At 38.6% G+C, this 15,936-nt stretch overlaps 1 protein-coding gene across 2 annotated transcripts in view; it reads left to right on the top strand.

Annotated features, from left to right (window-relative positions):
* Window positions 1–15,936, top strand: part of LOC134339417 (exostosin-1-like) — a 488,758-nt gene that overhangs the window by 397,082 nt on the left and 75,740 nt on the right. For both annotated transcript variants that reach the window (XM_063035902.1, XM_063035894.1), the window contains exons 9-10: window positions 1,978–2,067; window positions 10,394–10,554. In XM_063035902.1, coding sequence (XP_062891972.1) covers window positions 1,978–2,067; window positions 10,394–10,554 — 251 coding nt within the window. The remainder of the gene's footprint in view (window positions 1–1,977; window positions 2,068–10,393; window positions 10,555–15,936) is intronic.

The following is a 15,936-nucleotide window of genomic DNA, read 5'->3' as shown; positions in this document are numbered from 1 at the left end:
CAAGAATTTATCAACCTCTGCTTTAAATATACTTAAAGACTTGGCCTCCACAGCTGCCTGTGGCAGAGAATTCCACAGATTCACCACCCTCTGGCTAAACAAATTCCTCCTCATCTCCGTTCTAAAAGGATGCCCCTCTATTCTGAGGCTCTTTTAGTTTGTATGTTTGTATGTATGAGTGTGCCTGTGTTGGAGCCAGTGGAAAGAAGATTCATTAGATTGATTCCTGCAGTGAATGAGTATCATCAGAAGAATGGCTGAGCAGGACGAATCCATTAGAGTATAGAAGAATGAGGTGAGATCTTACTGAAACATGCGGGATAAGGATTTGAATGAGTTTGACAGGAAAAATGATGAGAGGATGCTTCTCCTAGTGGATACTTAAACTAATGGTGTCATTTCAGAACCTTATCCATTTTAGATAGAAGTTTCGAAAGCTTCTTCTCTGAAATCGTTTTGCATCTTTGAAAACCTTCAAGCCAGAGACATGAATTGTTAAATATAAACACAAAAGTTCTGCAGATGCTGTAAATCCAGAGCAATAGACACACAAAATGCTGTAGGAACTCAGCAGTTCAGGCAGCAGCTATGGAAATAGATAAATAATAGATGTTTTGGGCTGAGACCCTTCTTCAGGACTGGAAAGGAAGGGGGAAGGTACCAGAATAAGGTGGCGGGAATTGTTGAGTATGTTCATGACAGAGATTGACAAATATTTAAACTACAGGAGAATCTGGGAATATGGTATAGCAGTGTTGAAGTTAGGATTGGATCAGCCATTATCTTATTGAATTATAGAATAAGCTCTTGGAACAATTAACCCATTCCTATCCTTGCTCCTGTCGCTTAAGTTATTATGTGGTAATGTAGCACTTGAAGAATTGCACCCTGTTTAACATGTGTCTTTAATATATCATCTCTCTAGGCCTAGAATGCTCAATGCTTGTAGAGGCACTATGACCAATAATTGTGTTGAATAACAAGTTTGAATCATAAGTATACAGCTTGGAAATCCAGTTGTGTCCAAGGACCATGGTATCAGGCATGAATGAGTTAACATTAGAGAGCAGTGTTCATTATTTCATATGCTGCACCAAAGCAAATCAATTAATTTTGAAGCTAGCTTTTGGGAAGTGTGGCCCTAGTTGTGGGTGAAGTGTCGAGGATTGAAATTTGGGGTGACATATTTGGTTGTCACCAATTGATGGTCATCGGGAGAAATGCACGATCACTGGGTGAGTGATTAGTGGTGGAGTATTTTGATTTCATGATTGATAAATGTACATCTTATCTCTTTGGAGTTTAAAAAGGCTTCTGTTATAGCAATGTAATTTGCCTATAATTATTAAACTTAACTGAAGCTAGGTCCACTGAAGAATACCTTCAAAAATGATGACAAACCAAAGGGAAGTGGAAGCAGACAGATCTTCTAAAAAGCCATGATGGGAGAGATAGAGCATCACCTTATCGTTGTAGTTCCTTGCCGCGCCTTGTGGTGCTTCGGGCGCTAACCTTGCTGTTTCTTTAGCATTTTGGCTGTTTATTTACGAGGCCGAGTTGTTAGCTCGACACTCAACCCAGCACGTATGGAAAGTGTGCAAAGAGCCAGCCAGATTTGAACCCGGGACCACTGATGTTGAAGTCCAGTGGGGATGCTTCTACACCATCAGTCAGCAAAGCGCATCATCTTATAGTGCTCTTTCCAAATGTTATGGAAATAAATACCATAGATTGCAAAATATGTTTAGTTTACTTGTAGTTTTTTTGTCTTTACATTTATGCAATATTATATTGGAGGTGATATTTTAATTAGAATTAAGTAGAAGAATAACAGGAGAAGCCAAGGTTACTAGACTGATGTGTAGTAAGGAAGCTAAATCCAAATAAGATTTTAATAGAAGGAAATAAATCAGGAAAACATGAACTTTAGATAGTTTGAATATTCAAATAACTGCAAATCTTTTTCATATTTTACAGAGCATGAGCAACCGCTTTTTCCCATACGAGGTCATCCAGACAGATGCCGTCCTCAGTTTAGATGAAGATACAGTGCTGTCCAACAACGAGGTAGGTCATCAATCTAGCAAAATTCAATTAGCTGCTTCCATTCATTGACTTTACAAGAATACTTAGTGGAAAAGAGACTTGAACTTCCTAGCCTTTCATCACTAATAAAATTTTGCTCGTCCATATCTCTGCTTCCTCCATCGTAATATTGATAAAGCCCCTATAAACATTATCCCTACACTTATTGATCTTATTTATCCCCAGTCCACTGGCACTGGGAAGTCTCAAGTGCAAATGCTAATGTAGCTTGACTTTCTTTATCTTGTCACCATCCCCCTGACTCTCTTCAGAGCATAGCATAAATACAACTGTAGTTTTTATGTCGAACTTTTTCCCTTTCTCTCATTATTGGTGTTCATACTTTCAGACACTAATTCCTACATTGTGGAAATTCTTTTCCAAATCACAGACTGGAAATTGAATTGTTTAGGACCTTCTTATTTGCACATAGAAGAATTTACTGGGATTGGTACATGCTAATGTTCATTTCCAAGAGAAATCATACCAATCAAGAGATTGTATTACCACATCTGACATGGCTGACCTGTCAAGTACTGACCTAATGATGTTATTACTTAGCAATACCAAATTCTACTTGACAAGAATTGAAACTTTAAGGCAAATCACATCTAATGAAGACTCACTGTGTAACCACGACTACATTGTATGACTTTCTTATATTAGTCTTTATTTAAGCAGATACTCCATTGACATTGAAAAATCTGGATTGTGAGCTTAAAAACTGAATATGTGCTATTCAGTCATCTTCCAGTGTCCATAGAGTGTGCAACTAACAGGGAATGTTTACTCCCACATCTGATTGCTGAAGTTTAATGTTATTAGAAGCAGTTTTGAAATCTCCCCCATTTGTGCTTGAAAATATATGATGGAAGCTACAATTTCATCTCATGTAGGAGCTCGGAGAAAACTTTACTGTCCAACACAGTATTTCTGTAATGCTTTTAAAACATTAACCAGATATTCCTATGGACGTCAAGCTAATAAAGCGTTCTTAATTAATTGCTTGATTTAAATTCCAGAAAGATCCCAAAGATATCACAGAAAGGCTGACCATCATGAATTTATTTTGCATTTATTTATTTCCTTTCTTCCACGTACAATCAATAAGTGCAAATTTTAATCAATATCTAAAAGTTTGCATAATGATTTGTGAGTTCTATAAGAGTCACTCAATCTGGTATCTTGTGTGCAACACATGCAAAATGCTGGAGGAACTCAGCAGGCTAGGCAGCATCGATGGGGAAAAAGTACAAACAATGTTTCGGTTGAAACTTTTTTCCATGGATGCTGCCTGGCCTGCCGAGTTCCTCTAGCATTTTGTATGTGTGGCTCAGATTTCTAGCATCTGCAGATTTTCTCTTGTTTCTGGTACCTTGTGTATTTTCTTTGAATTTCAAAATGCCAAATCTAAACATTAGAGACCTAATGGATTTTGACCAAATTCAGTTTATTTTCCGAATGAAAACTTTGTTCATTTTTCCACAATAAAATCCCCAGAATGTACTTTACTTAGATAACTTTATTTACATAACTTCCAAAGCCTTGCCAAAGTTACTCTAGTCAAAGTTTAGTTAGATTAACAAAATCACCTCAAATGTCCCAAAATGCGGTTTCAGATTACTCTGCAGTTGCCGTTGTTGTAAAGTGTGGGCACGTGGCCAAGTGGTTAAGGCATTGGACTAGTGACCTGAAGGTCGTGAGTTCGAGCCCCAGCCGAGGGAACGTGTTGTGCCTTGATTAACACGTTGCTCTGCGACAACACTGGTGCCAAACTGTATGGGTCCTAATGCCCCTTCCCTTGGACAACATTGGTGTCGTGGAGAGGGAGACTTGCAGCATGGGCAACTGCTGGTCTTCCATACAACCTTGCCCAGGCCTGCGCCCTGGAGAGTGAAGACTTTCCAGGCACAGATCCATGGTCTCGCAGGACTAACGGATGCCTTATTATTAATATGTGGAAATCTCATATCTGGAATAAGATATTTTTACATAATTCGAAGCCAAAATTGCACATGACCACAGTAAAATTCACCAGTTATCACCCTAAAGAGTACTGATAACATCCAATCCTTCTTCACATCATCCACTAAAGAGTTGCCTTTACTAATCAGAACACAAGGGTGTGAATTGATTTGCTACAACATTTTGAAGTAATGGGCAGTTCGCACTGATACACCACAAAATTTATTCCTGTATTGTTTGAAATGGAGGGATTACTAAAACCTGGAGGTTAAGTCTAGAGCTATTGGTTGCCCTGCATTTTCTTTCGTGGCCCTGGCAGGTTTCCTGACCCACTTGACCATACAGATACTATTTCCTGGCTTCTATCTTTCTGATGAGGCTTGTATGTCCTATTCTCTCTCTCGTATCTCGTTCTGCTCCTCTGCTTATTGGTTATCATCGGGAGTGTATCTTTAAGGGAAGATCCTCTTCCCAGATAGGTGCACAGCAAGTAATCAGAAGCTGCACTCAGCTGTGCAAAGCAACTGCATGGGTTTCACTTTAGTGATTTATTTCTGGCATGCACCATACTCATGCTGTTTCTGAAACCTTTTTGGCTAATTTCAGATATTCTTGTTGAGGATACAATGGAGAGCTATTGAAAACTTTAGCACGGTTTCAGTGCACCAAAAGGAATGAAATCCAGTTTGTTTTCATTGTCTCCATATCTCTCTTTAATATGTTCCTCTTCATAATTCTCAATATTTAGTTTCATCAGCGAGCAATTTTATTTGATTAACTGCAAGTTGATCTGTTATTTTCATGATTTGTGTTTTTTTCCCCTTACCCTGCACATCAGGTGTTGGTCTTTATTATTTTTAATTGGGTTCTTTCAGGTTTCTTGTTGTATAATTTATAAATTAGTTGATAATAAATGTACTTTTTATTTGAACTTTTTGAACTAACTTGAACATGTTGCATGTTTGTTTCTGAGGCATTTGTCCTGCCAGCACGGCATGAATATTTGGACAGTCATCTTTTTCGATAGGTGGATTTTTTGACTACAATATATTGGACAAGATCGAGTCACGGGTTGGCAGCTGCAAACAACACTTTGACTATAAGCATACAAAGCAAATACCATGCATGATATAGAAACGTCTTAACTTCACTAACCTTCAAATGCTGAACAGACAGCAAATAGTATTCTCCCATTTAATGGACATTAGATGAGAACAATCCATCTTGTCAGCAATAGGTTTAGCAGAATCATCTCCACTTATTTCAAGTGAGCAAAACTCTGGTTATGCCAATTAAGCACTGAGACTACAAGCTATTCCCCACAGAATTGTCAGATTCATAAAAACTTGTCAAATTGAGCCACAGAGTGACATTACAGCTGTGTTTTAAAACAGATTGTTCCAATATAATGAGCTTGTTTCGAATATTCCCAATATGCCATTATCACTCCAATCATGTTATACAGCAGAATTAAATCACAATAAATAATGTCATTGCTTACTTGTATAAAATCCTTGTTTAAAAACGTTTACTACTGAAGCTTTACATTTCATAGAAAAATATGTAAATTCAACTGGGAGGATCTGAACAGCAAGGAATATAGTCCTGAAGCCTTCGTTTATATCCAGCCAGACTGCTGACATGAAAATCTCAGGTCTCTGACGATAAGAATGGTCTTTCATGAAATATCTAAATTCAGTTCCTTGAGGCAACTATGTCCACAAGAAGAGAAAAAACTGCCAGGAATTCGCCACTAATTGGCACCAAGTTAGGACTCTCTGTCAGAGACATAACAGGAAAGGAAGAATATGTCAAGTAGAAAAGTCCACTAAACCTAGAGAAAAAAACAAAAAATAAACAGAAAACATTATGAAAACAGTGTTTTAATCATTACTAAAAGCAGAAATAGGATGTGTGTTATGTGGGATGATGCTGGCTATTTGTCATGTGCTATTGCGTTTTGTGCAAAAAAAAATTCTTGAAGTCCAAGCCTGAACATTTCTTTGCTGTTTCAAATAGTGAAAAATAAAATAATGTATTAGCTGTGAATACCCATTAATCTGTCAGCTGTAAACTGTAAATTCAGATTCACTTTGTATTAATCTGCAGACCCATCATAATATCACGTTTCTGTGTGCCTTTCAAGATTGTAGATTGAGTGGTTATCATGTAATAAATTGAGAATTATAAGAATTAAATAGTTTTTAACTTAAATAATGTTAAATGTAAACAGTGTGTGATTCATGTCAATGCCACCTCAAAAGTAGGTATTAAGATACCAGTAGTAACTAAAAATGGAAAACAACTTATTTAGTTACTCATGGACTGTGGGTGGTATTGGCATGTTCAGTGTATACCATCCATTCCTAATTCCATTAGAGAATTTAGTGAACAAGAACCACCTTGATGGCTGCACACCACATTGTGCAATTACAGGAATGTTAAGTACACAGTCCCTAATATCCAGTGATAATGTATTTCCAAGTTAGAACATGTGTGGTGTTGAGGGGAATTTTGAGGTGCTTGTGTTCCTGAGCATGTCAATGTTTATGGAAAGAAACTTTATCCAAATTCCACAGAGCTAACCATTACATGTACTATAATTATACCTTGTTGCCATGCATGGCTTGCTTCAAATTACATTGTTTTATGTCCAGTTCTCCATTTTGCAACACTTCTCTGCCATTTAGATTGAATTGCCTTGGTAGGAATCGTGGTTGGACCAGGCACAAATTGGTTATCCCAAAATATATTCCCATATTTAGTTTGTATCCATTCTTAAATTGATCCTACTCCCAGGAATCAGAAATGAAAAACTTTCAACCTTTTAATCATACAAGTCATTTCAAACATCTTCACACAAGTAAATCTGTATGTTAGACTGAATTAACCCTAAAACCTGCCACTGATATTTAAGGCTTACCACAACCATCTTGTTGCCTGAAAATATTCTTAAACTATAATTTGTAAAATGTCTGATCTAACAAATTAAGTATAATAAAATCTTCAGTTTGGATTGTTTGCATGACCGACAATTTTAATTAATTGCAGAGTTTGATTATTTTATTATAATAAAATAACAAAATACAAATGATTTATTGAAACCTCCATCTCAGCTGCTAACAAATTCACTTGAAACTATTTACATGCAAGTGCCATCGTGACTGCACAGATTCTCTAAAAAAACGTTGAGCAGATTTTTTCAAATGTCATCCCCACCCTTGTCACTACTTTTTCACCCTATCCAATGCAGCAATGTGTACCACATTGTTTTGAAGTTTACTGAGGACAACTGGGATTGTTTATACTAAAGCAGCACATGCCTACATCTGTTTAGCAGTTTAAATGCTGATGGCAGATCCACCAAGCAAGCAAAAAAAGAATACTTTGAAGTAGATCTTACTTGATAAAGTTGCATCTTTTGCATTTAGGCCATTGTAATACTGTGCCAGATGTGCAGATGGTGGGCCATGCTGAATTTTACAGTTGTGTTTATTCATCCTTATTTACTAGGCTCCTGGCACGTAAAGGAAAACTTGTCCAGATGGTTTTGCTGCAATAATCTTCGCCACAGAATGTATAATGTATCGAAACAGTAAATCTTAAAAATTGGTGACAGCGGAATACTGCTGTGCTGACTGTTGCAAACTAAAAGAACTGGTGGGGGTTGTTGAAGGTAGTAGAGCCGTTATTTGAGTGCTTCTCCACAGAGAGATGTAAAAAGGAAGTCAAGGGTAAATTTCTGGCTTTGGCATAGAGCTTCATAATTTAAAATCCACATCAAGAATTTAGGCAAATGCCCTTCAGATTTTTCAACTGTTATTTCATATGTCCTTTTAGCATTCTATGGTGAGGGGAACTGGGCTGAAATAGTGGGTAAATGGTAACTGAATTCTCTGGATGGATTAAGCACTGTTTTCATGCTTTGGTCTGTCCTATGTTTTTATGTGTCCAATTACTGGAATTAACCAGAATCTACACAAATCTGACCCAGATTCAAATCCCATCACGGCAATTGTGGAATTTAAGTTAAATGAATTAAATGAATATTTTTTTTAAATCTCGCAATATTGACCAGAAAACTGTTGAGTAGTTGCTAAAAACAGTCTGGACTATATATGATTCCAGAATCCTTCAATGAGGATAACTCTGAAATGGCCAAACAGTTAGGGATGACCAAGTAATGCTAGACTTGCCAGTGCTGGAGTGAGACAAAATCCTCAACGTAGAGAGGCCAGTGGCTGCACATGTTACATACTTAAGGTAGCCTGGGGATCATACTAGGTGATCAAGCACAATAGGGCATATTTTTCTCGGCATTTCAGTGATATTTGAAATATTAGAAACATAGAAAGCCTACAGCATAATACAGGCCCGTCGGCCCACAAATCTGTGCCGAACATGTTCTGACTATAGAAATTACCTAGGGATACCCATAGCCTCTATTTTTCTAATTTTCTTGTTTATATTAACTTCCTTGTTTCCATAAAATGGTCAAATATTTCTTCAAGAAAGATGGAGTACTTTTTTGCTTAAATTGTGATCAACTCATTGAATAGGCAATCACAATTAATTTTTATTTTTATTTTTATTTTTATTTTCAGTGTTTTGTTTCTCAGTCAACATGTATCTCAGCAAAATATACTCAATTCCAAAGTGATCACAGTACATAAGACACGAAACTGGTATTGATAGTATATTTAAAAAAAATCATTCACTGTATTTCTGTACCTAAATCTATCACTGGCAAGTATTTGAACAACACAATTCTTTTTTGTAGTTCGCTATTTAATCAGCTTCTTCTATTTCATATTGCACATATTGTTCTCTGCACTCGATGTCTACATGAAGAGAAGACCAAATATTTGGATTTCTTTTTTCACATTTCATAAAATCATAGAGTGTTCCGGGGAAATTATGCAGCCTGTCGTGTCCATAAAAAATAATCGATAATCTTTCCATGCAGCTCTGAAAAATCTTTTAAAACACTTCAGTGTATATCCATTTTTTTATATAAGTTGCAGTGGGTTTTATCTCTTACCATTCTTTCAGTTCATATCATAAAACTCATTACAGAAATTCTTCTGCATCTGTCAAATTTCTTTTGGCAATTGTCTAAATTTTTTGTATTCTGGAGTAACTGGTTTCATGAATAAAAGGTCAATACTTTGGTTATTATTAACTGAGTATTGACCTTCTATTAATGAAACCAGTTAATCCTTATTTATTCTATTAGTAGTCCTTGTTATTTTGAATGTTTCTGTTAAACATTCTCGTAATCATTTCTGTTCAAGAAAATAATCCCAGTTTCTCCATTCATTCCTCAAAGTCCTTTGAAGCTGGTAACGTCCGGAGCTCTTCCCCCTTCCTTTCCAGTCCTGCTGAAGAGTCTTGGCCCACAACATAGACTGTTTATTCATTTCCATAGATGCTGCCTGACCTTCTGAGTTCCTCCAGTATTTTGATTGTGGATTCCCAGTATCTGCAGAATCTCTTGTGTTAACACCCCAATAAACTCCTTTGAGCCTTCATCAAGCCTTGACAATTTAAAAAAATTTAACATAACTTATCTAATTTTAGATATAATTATCTTTCTGCCAAATCTAATTTAATGTAGTAAATTAATTTTGTCCCTTTAAATTGGTAAATTGGTTTATTATTGTCCCATGTACCAAGGTATAATGAAAAACTTTTTTGTATGTTATCCATACAGAGCATTTAATTACATTAGTACATTAAGGTATTACAAGGGAAAAGCAACAACACAATGTAGAATTAAGTATTTCAATTACAGAGAAAATGTAGCACAGGCAGACAGTAAGGTGCAAAGGTCATGATGAGGTCAAGTGTGGGGTCAAGCTGTCCATTTTATCTAATGAGGGGGACTGTTCAATAGTTATAGAATAACAGAATAGAAGCTGTCTTTGAGCCTGGTGGGATGTACTTTCAGGTTTTTGCATCTTCTGCTCAGTGGAAGGAGGAAGAAGAGAGTGTTGTTATGTTGTTTGCCTTAAAGAGGCAGAGTGTATAGAAAGAGTCTGTGGAGGGGAGCCTGGTTTCCATTATTGCTGAGCTGTGTCCACAACTCTGCAGATTCTTGCAGACTTGGGCAGAGGCATTGTCATACCAGTTGTCATAACTACGTGGTTTGTAGTTAGGAGATTTGAGCTGTTTCGAAAGCAGAAGCTTCTTGGACAGCTCAGTATTAGCTTCCTAGAAGCTAATATGCCATCTGAATATTTCCTCAACCTTTATTTTATGGAGAAAGATCTACTATTTTGACTGTTTTTTTTATTCTCAGAATCTCAAAACCAGATTGTTGACCTTATTATTTTGTTCTCAGGTGGATTTTGCCTTCATAGTATGGCATAGTTTCCCAGACCGGATAGTTGGCTACCCAGCCCGAAGTCATTACTGGGACAACAGTAAGGGACGATGGGGGTATACCTCAAAGTGGACTAATGAATATTCCATGGTTCTGACTGGCGCAGCATTTTATCACAGGCAAGTTCACAATCACTTTGTTGCCTCGTATTCTGCTTTTGTATTTATTTACATTTAATTTTGAGAAAACTACATTAAAACTACAGACTGTATACTAGAAAAGCAATACTTCCTCAAGTTTGCATTTCATTAAGTATATATCTCATATTTCAAAGTTGTTTCAGATATTTTTTACTACCTTTAAATAACTTGATATTTAACTTTTAACCCACTCCATTATCTTGAAATTTTATTTTTGAAATTCATAGGTTATTAAACAATATAAAAACTTGAAGAATTTACCTCAAATTTCCTATGAATTTATACTGAGCAGCCTTTTGATACTATAACGTACTTTAATTTCTAGGCTTTAGTTATTTATCACTTGTACAAGTATTGATACATTTGCATTGTATTTTAAAATAGTTAACAATCTACAGTAAAATGTTGGGACAAGGGCTGATTTTAGGAAAGCAATACACTTTGCTATTGAGCAAAGTGCTCCACAAAATTTGCAAAATTCAGCAAGATTTCAGAGTTTCTCAAGTAATTTCCAGGCTACAACTAACCTATAGCTGTATTTTAATGTTCAGCTGTTTGGACCTAAATGGAATACTTGGACATTTCAGCCTAACTCCCAAAATTACCTTCAGGACTGAAGCTAAAAAACAATTCAACATGAAGCAACATACACAAAAATCTGGAGGGGCTCGTGTCCTTATACCTCAACCCCATTCTATGCCCTTGGTTCAGTCCCTTCCCACCTACAGCATTTCTCATGCTCTCAATCTCCACCATAGATGCCCAGTCCCTATACACCTACCTTCATCAAGAAAGCCTTAAAGCTCTCCGCTTCTTTCTCAATAGAAGAACCAACCAGTTCCCCTCCACCACCCTCCTCCATCTGGCAGAACTGGCCCTCACTGTCAACAATTTCTCCTTCAGCTCCTCCCACTTTTTCTGGACTTGTAGGGTAACCATGGGCATCCACATAACCCAGCTATGCCTGCCTTTTCATTGGCTACGTAGAATAATCCATCCCAGGTAATGATCCCCAACTCTTCCTTTGCTACATTGACGACTGAAGTGGTGCTGCTTCATGCACCCATGCTGAGCTTGTCAATTTCATCAACTTTTTCCTCCAACTTCCACCCTGTCCTTAAATTCACTTGGCCCATTTCTGACACCTCTCTTCCCCTTTCTTGTTCTCTCTATCTCCATCTCTGGAGACAGGCTGTCTACTGACATCTTTTATAAACCTACTGCTTCCCACAACTGTCCTGACTATACCTCTTCCCACCCTGTCTCACGAAAAAATACCATTCCCTTTGCTCAGCTCCTTTGTCTCTGCTGCACTGTGCCCAGGATGAAGTTTCCCTTTCCAGACCATCAGAGATGTCCTTCTTTCTCAAAGAAAAGGGTTTTCCTTCCTCCACCATTGACGCTGCCCTCATCTGCATCTCCTCCATTTCCTGGACTTGAGGCTTGCTCTGTCTTCCAACTGCCTTAACAGTGCTAGAGTTACTCTCGTCCTCACCTACCACTCCATGAACCTCTGCATCCAACACATCATTTTCAGCAACTTCCACCACCTCTAAAGGGATCCTAACACTAAATACCTCCCCCCCTCCTTTTTCCACAGGGATCACCCCCTCCGCAATTCCCTTGTTCATTCATCCCTCCCCACGAATCTCCCTCCAGGCACTTATCCCTGCAGGCAGCCCAAGTGCTACACCTGTCCATTCACGTCTGCTCTCACCTCCATTCAGGACCCCAAACAGTCCTTCCAGGTGAGGCAACACTTCACCTGTGAATCTGTTGGGGTCATCTATTGTATCCAGTGCTTCTGATGCAGACTCCTCAACACGGGTGGGTTCCGTCATAATTTGGGGGACTGCTTTGTCGAGTACCTCCCCTCCATCCTCCCAAAGCGGAACTTCCTGGTAGCCCATCATTTTAATTCCAATTGCCATTCCCGTTCTGACATGTCACTCCACGGCCTCCTCTTCTGCTACGATGAGGCCACACTCAGGGCAGGGGGAGCAATGTCTTATATTCCGTCTGGGTAGCCTCCAACCTGATAGTATGAATATCGATTTCTCCTTTTGGTTAAAAAAAACTTTCCCCTTCCTCTATTCTTCTATTCTCCTCTGTGGCCTCTTACCTCTTTGCACCTACCTAACACCTCCCCTGGTGCCTTGCTCCTTCTCTTTCTTCTATGGTCCTCTCTCCTCTCCTATCAGGCTCCTTCATCTCCAGCTCATTAGTTGTCTTTATCTATCACCTTCTATCTATCCTTCTTCCCCACACCCTACCTTTTTATTCTGGTTTCTTCACCTTCCTTTCCAGTGCTGAAGAAGGGTCTCAGCCCAAAAAATCAACTATTTGTTCATTTCCATGGATGCTGCCTGACCTGCTGAGTTCAAATCAAGTTTAATTATATTCAAACCATACATAGATATAGCTGAATGAGACAGCGTTCCAATGGGGACATTCAAAATAACAAGCAAACATTCAAAAATAGAAAAAGTATTTTACTCTGTACTTCTAATTTTTGGGCAGTGACTTGAGAATTCCGTAACCCAAGTAGTTGTAACACAAAGTTTGTACAGCCTTACTATTTCCTCCTTGGCCTTGCTCTAAACCAGAAGGAAGCTTTATGGAAATAAAGAAAATTAAACAGCTCTTACACAAGATAGAGCAAGTTGCTTCACAGCCAATGAAACATAGTTCCTCAGATACGACATTGACACATTATGATCCACAATTCCAAATCACCATGTTTGGTGGTGTGGGTTGAAAGATAAATGTATTTAGGACAATATACTGTATGTATTGGTTGGAGCTCAGAGTGCAGTGGGATCTTTGCCATCTGTATTCATGTATATGTGTTAAGCTGTGTGATACTCTTCCACTGCACTCACAAACCAGAAGTGTGACAATGGTAAAACCAATTGTTGCTGGCGTTATATTTTAAAGGTAAACCAATGGACCAGAACATTTTGCTGTCATTTTTAACATCCCTACTCGCACCAAGCTTGATTCCATTACTCATTATGGACCAACAATTAAAACTGATTGTTAAATATATGTTTTGACATAAACAACAAAATAAGTCTCTTGATGATCAAAACTGGTCTGATAAGTTTAATTTTGGATTAGCATTGGTATTTTTGCCAGGTGAATTAATGAAGAGTTCAAATGCATCTTTCTGTTATATGTTGATGAAATGGTATGTTTTAGAATTGTTTTACCTACTCTAAATGCTTGGGAAGAGGAGAAATCACTTACAAGCTTCATGATGATTCCTTGCTTGTCTCATTGGTTAGAATTTAAGCAAAAACAAGGTGTGTGTCATATGGAGTTGTTGGGGAACATCACAAGAAGTATCAAGTTGATTACATCAGCTTTTACATAGAACAGAGCAGTCGTTCCTGTGGTCAATTGTCGTTCTCCTCGTCTCCAGTCAAGATTAATCAATTGTTTTATGTTTTCTTAAAAATTAATAAAATAGAGTATGATTTCAAGTTTCTTTGCAATTTAATTTTAAATACAGTATGAAAGTAAAAGCAACACACACAAAATGCTGGAGGAACTCAGCAGGTCAGGCAGCACCTAAGCAATCAGTGTTTCAGGCTGAGACCCTTCTACAAGACTGGAAAGGAAGATGCCAGAAAGAAAACGTGGGGGGTGTGGTGGAAGGAGGATAGTTAGAAGGTGATAGGTGAAACCAGGTGGGTTGGAAAGATGAAGGGTTGGAGAGGAAGGAATCTGTTAGGAGAGGAGAGTGGACCACAGGAGAAAGGAAAGGAGGAGGGGACCCAAGGGTAGGTGACAGACAGGTGAGAAGAGGTAAGAGGCCAGTGTGAGAATAGAAGAAAAGGAGAGGGAAGGGGGAATGTTTCTTACCGGAGGGAGAAATTATTCATGCCATCAGGTTGGAGGTTACCCAACCGGGATATAAGGTGTTGCTCCTTCTCCCTGAGGGTGGCCTCATCTTGGCACAAGAGGCCATGGACCAACATGTCAGAATGGAAATGGAAATTGGAATTAAAATGTTTGTTAACCTGAAAGTTCCACTTTTGTCGGATGGAGTGGAGGTGCTCGATGAAGCGGTCCCCCAATTTAAGACAAGTCTCACCAAATTAGAGGAGGCCGAATAAGGAGCACTGGACAAAATAAGCAACCCCAGCAGGTTCGCAAGTGAAGTGTTGCCTCACCTGGAAGGACTGTCTGGGGCCCTGAATAGAGGTGAGGGAGGAGGTGAATGGGCAGGTGTCGCACTTCAGCCACTTGCAGGGATAAGTGTCAGAAGAGAGTTTAGTAGAGAAGGATGAATGGAAAGAGCAATCCCTGCAGAAAGTAGGGAGGGGAGGAAGGTAAAGGTATGTTTGGTGGTAGGATCCCTTTGGAGATGTGCAGATGTTGTGGAGAATGATGTTTTTGATGTGGAAGGTCATAAGGTGGTAGGTAAGGACAAGAGGAACTCTATCACTGTTAAAGGTGGCAGGAAGACGGGATGAGTGCGGATCTTCCGGAAATGGAGGAGATTCGGGTGAGAACAGCATCAATGGCGGAGGAAGAAAAATCCCTGTTCTTGCAGCAGGGATGAAGGAACTGAGAACAGGGAATAGCATTGTTACGGGAGACAGGTTGGGAGAAGGTATAGTTAAGGTCATCATGAGATTCGGTAGGTTTATAAAAGATGTCAGTCGACAGTTTGTCTCCGGAGATGGAGGAAGGGAGATTGAGAAAAGCGAGGAAGGTGTCCCAAATGGACCAAGTGAATTTTAAGGGCAGGGTGGAAGCTAGAGGCAAGGTTGATGAAATGACGAGCTCAGCATTGGTGCATGAAGCAGCACCAATGCTGTTGTCACTGTAGCAGAGGGAAAGTTGGGGAGCATTACCAGGGAAGGCTGAGAACGTAGACTGTTCCACATAGACGACAAAGAGGCAGGCATAGCTGGGGCTCATGTGGATGCCCATGGCTCCCTGTCAAGTCTGGAGAAAGTAGGAGGAGCCAAAGGAAAAGTTGTTGAGGATGAGGATCAGTTCTGCCAAATGGAAAGGTCTGGTAGTGGAGGAGAACTGTTTGGTTCTTATATTAAGAAAGAAGCAGAGAGCTTTAAGGCCTTCATGATGGGGGATAGAAGTGTATAGGGACTGGACATCCATGGTGAAAATGAAGCAGTCAGAGCCAGTGAATTGAAAGTAATTCTCCTAACAGTTATAAAAATGATGACGTATAAACGATATATTTCAAAGGATTGACACAAATTGAATTATTCAATGCAGTCAGTCGTCTCCTTTACTTCAAATTATGACATTTTTGTACAGTTACTAAACACATTTAATTGTGTAATAATAATTTGATTTACAGTCTTTATCTTGACATCATTAGAT

Source organism: Mobula hypostoma, chromosome 2 (genome assembly GCF_963921235.1).
Source record: "Mobula hypostoma chromosome 2, sMobHyp1.1, whole genome shotgun sequence".
Lineage (NCBI taxonomy): Eukaryota > Metazoa > Chordata > Chondrichthyes > Myliobatiformes > Myliobatidae > Mobula > Mobula hypostoma.
Note: the sequence above shows the minus strand (reverse complement) of the source record. Positions and strands in the feature narration are given on the sequence as shown.